Here is a 3,353-nt window from a genome sequence, read left to right on the forward strand (position 1 = left end):
CACACACTCCTGAAATAAAATATATTTTGTACCAAGCAAATATGAAGAGTAATGTGATTATCGAAGTTTTCTTGTTTGTTCTTTCTAGGTTCTCAAATATCAAGGAATCAGAGTTCTCCGTAAGTACACACACGCATTATTTTACTCTATAATTCTTCTACTTGTTCCAGTCATTTGACTGCGGCCATGCTAGAGCACCGGCTTTTGTCGAACAAATCTCCCCCATGACTTATTCTTTTGTAAGCTTGGTACTTAGTTTATCAGTCCCTTTTGCTGAACCACTATATCGGTTGTCAAGCGATGGCAGTGGGAAGAAACATAGATACATACACACACACACACACACACACACATATGGGCTTCCACACAAATTCACTCACAAAGCATTGCTTAGCCTAGAGCTACAGTAGAAGGCATTTACCCAAGGTGCCCTAGAGAGGGACTGAACCCAAAATCATGTGGTTGCAAAGCAGGCTTCTTAACCACATACCCATTCTTATTTTTGCACCCATTCTTATTTCTCGTATATTCCATTACCTACTCATAATCCAAGCACTGCTGTCTTCATAAAACTGTGGGGAGCAGAATGGTAGGTAAAAATGTAGGTTATTTACGATTGTGAGAGCACAAAAAAGCCGATGCTAAACTCCTTCCTCTTCCCTCCTTGAGAAACTCTCATCATGTTTTGCTTTTTTTTTTTATTTTTTTATTTTTTTGCAGAAAGCATTCTTTTGGAGAGCAACAAAGAGAGCATCCAACGTCGTTGTTGCCGAACTCTGGCCAACCTTGCCATGGATTGTGCGTGTCGTAGGATCATCCACAAGACAGACATTACACAGCGAATCGTTCAACTCCTCGAGTATACCAATGACTCTGAGTGCCAACTAACATACTGTCATACACTCAGGTAAAATATATATGTGTGTGTATATATAATTTTATATATGTAAGTAAGTAATTTCTTGGGTCTTAGGCCTCATAGGGTCAGTTGTCTAGTTTCTATGACCATATAAGTGACCAAGATCACAATGTTCCCACTGAGCAGGATGCTAGTCCATTATATTTTTCCTTTGTTTTTCAACTCTCAGGTTATTTGCTGATTCCACCCAGCTGAACAAAACCATTATCAACTACAATGGTATAGCTGTTCTGTCTCGTCTCTCCAAGTTTGCTCCACACATGGTCAAGTCTGCTGCTGTTAAGACAATGGCTGACTTAGGACGAACCAAGTAAGTATTTCCTGTTTCCTTTTTTTCTCTTTTTTACACTGGAACTTAAGTAAAATATTGGTTTCAAATATTTATTTCTTTATTGCCCACATAGAGGGGACAAACAAGGACAGACAAAGGGAAATAACCCCTGAAATTGCACACATTTTTTTTCTGTAAAAATTCTAAATAAAGTTTGTAAAACTAAGCCCTCGATTTTAAATGGTTTTCTTTGTTTTCTATTTCTAGTTGTTCGGTAGAATTTGCCCAGCAAGTGTTAACTGCAGACGGCCTTATTACATTGGTCGAAATCTCCAACCAAGGTGGCACTCTGTCGCAAAATGCCCTCCGAGTGCTCATCTACCTGAGTCGACACAACTTCATACGTCCGCCACTCGGTAGCTCGGGAGGAATCCAGACAATGAAGAACAAGTTTGACGACGAAGTGTCAACTGTACGTAAAATTGAAATACTCAATGCACTGTGTTTGTTTTGTAACGAGGCTGTGAACCGAGTGAAACTACGCCAAAGTGATGTGTTGATGCTGTTTATCGAAGCCCTCAAAGATCTGATTTACAGTACTCTTCACAACCGCATAATCAGTGCCCTAGTGAACTTCCTCTATGATGAAGTGAGCTTTGATATGCTTTTGGAGAGGGGGCTTGTCCCTGTTTTATTTATTCATCTTCAGCGGTGCGCTGGTTTCTCGTTTAACTTGCCAAAAACGGGGCCGTTTGTAAAGTCCCTCATTGAAAACATTGTGAGTTATCCAACCAAAAAGCGTACGAAATTCTCTGATGGAAGCGAAGAGGAAGGTAAAAATTCCTTCTCCTCAAAAAAATATTCTAAGCTCAGTGAGAACAGCAACAGTGATTCCAGACTTAAAGACAGTTCAGTTTTGCAAGAAGTCTCCCCTAAAAAATTAAAACCTGGCTTTAAAGGTTCACCACCGACAGAGCAAAACAGAAGTGATAAACTTCTTGTAAAAGAAAATGAGAAAGAGGCTGGAGCAAAATGTGTTTCAACAAATCTCTCAAATACTACAAAAGACTCAGATGCTGATCTCAGCTGCTCAGATTCCTTGACGAATGTTCCAAAAGATAATTGTAAATCTTCTCCTGTAAATGTTAATTTAGAAACGAAATTTATGGAAACTGAACCAGTGACAAGTGAAGATAAAATACATTCCTCAAACAGTTGTAAAAGACCGTTGTCAGAAGTGGACAGTTACCATTCTTCTGAGGCAGCATTGGAATCTGAAAGTCCCCAAATGAAATTTTTAAAGCAAGAAGCATCGGGGACAAAAGAACTTCCAAATAGACATAGATCAGAATCTTTAATTTTACCCTTAAGTGGAGAAGATGATGATGACTGTGGTGATAGTGGTGTTGGTTGTGATGACGACTGTGGGAAGGATAATGTTGTCGATGACGATGATAAGGATAAGATTGGTGTTGATGAGAATATTGAAGGAAATATTTGTCATCAGGTTTCGGCACCATCTGAGGAGGGCAAAAAGAAAGAACAAGAACAGACTCCACAACGCTATGTGTTTCGCATCGACAGCCCCACCTACCAAACCGATGTAAAGTGGAGTGCAGACAATTTCACTGACGGCCAGACTTGTAAGCAGGATTTTGGCAATGAAGTGTCAAATGGGTCTTCAGCGCTTAGTCCCTTCAGTAACTCCTCTTACCACTCCCCAGACTGGAGCCCAGATTACAGCTCTCAGTTACGAGATGATTTCAGTTCTGAAGATAGTGATGATGACAGATCTCAAGATGACCTGCAGGATCCAGCTGCCATGGTTACTTCGAAAACAGTCTCGGCTACTGGTGACAGCGTCGGAAAGGAACAATCAAGTTCTGTAGCATTGGCAACAGCAGACACACTTAAAGGATGGAGAAAGACCAGAAAGAAATCATCCCATTCTCCTGTAAAAGATTTATCCCCCAACAGTGTGGAGAATGAGGAATTCACGAAAAGCCTTTATAAGAAACGGGAGAAAATGATGCTGAGTGATTGCCATGTGGCACTTCGCACCACAGAGAACAACATTTTGGTGTTGCTTTCTCGAGTGTCTCAGAAAGAAAATCCATCCAAATTTTTAGCCACTGTAGAAAGCTTCTGGTGTTTGCTGCACTA

General features: G+C 40.4%; 1 protein-coding gene across 1 annotated transcript in view; it reads left to right on the top strand.

Annotated features, from left to right (window-relative positions):
• LOC106868691 (uncharacterized) overlaps positions 1-3,353 on the top strand; it is a 12,625-nt gene that overhangs the window by 6,383 nt on the left and 2,889 nt on the right. Inside the window, exons 2-5 of the mRNA XM_052976641.1 lie at positions 89-119; positions 721-907; positions 1,089-1,229; positions 1,458-3,347. Coding sequence (XP_052832601.1) covers positions 89-119; positions 721-907; positions 1,089-1,229; positions 1,458-3,347 — 2,249 coding nt within the window. The remainder of the gene's footprint in view (positions 1-88; positions 120-720; positions 908-1,088; positions 1,230-1,457; positions 3,348-3,353) is intronic.

Source organism: Octopus bimaculoides, chromosome 25 (genome assembly GCF_001194135.2).
Source record: "Octopus bimaculoides isolate UCB-OBI-ISO-001 chromosome 25, ASM119413v2, whole genome shotgun sequence".
NCBI lineage: Eukaryota > Metazoa > Mollusca > Cephalopoda > Octopoda > Octopodidae > Octopus > Octopus bimaculoides.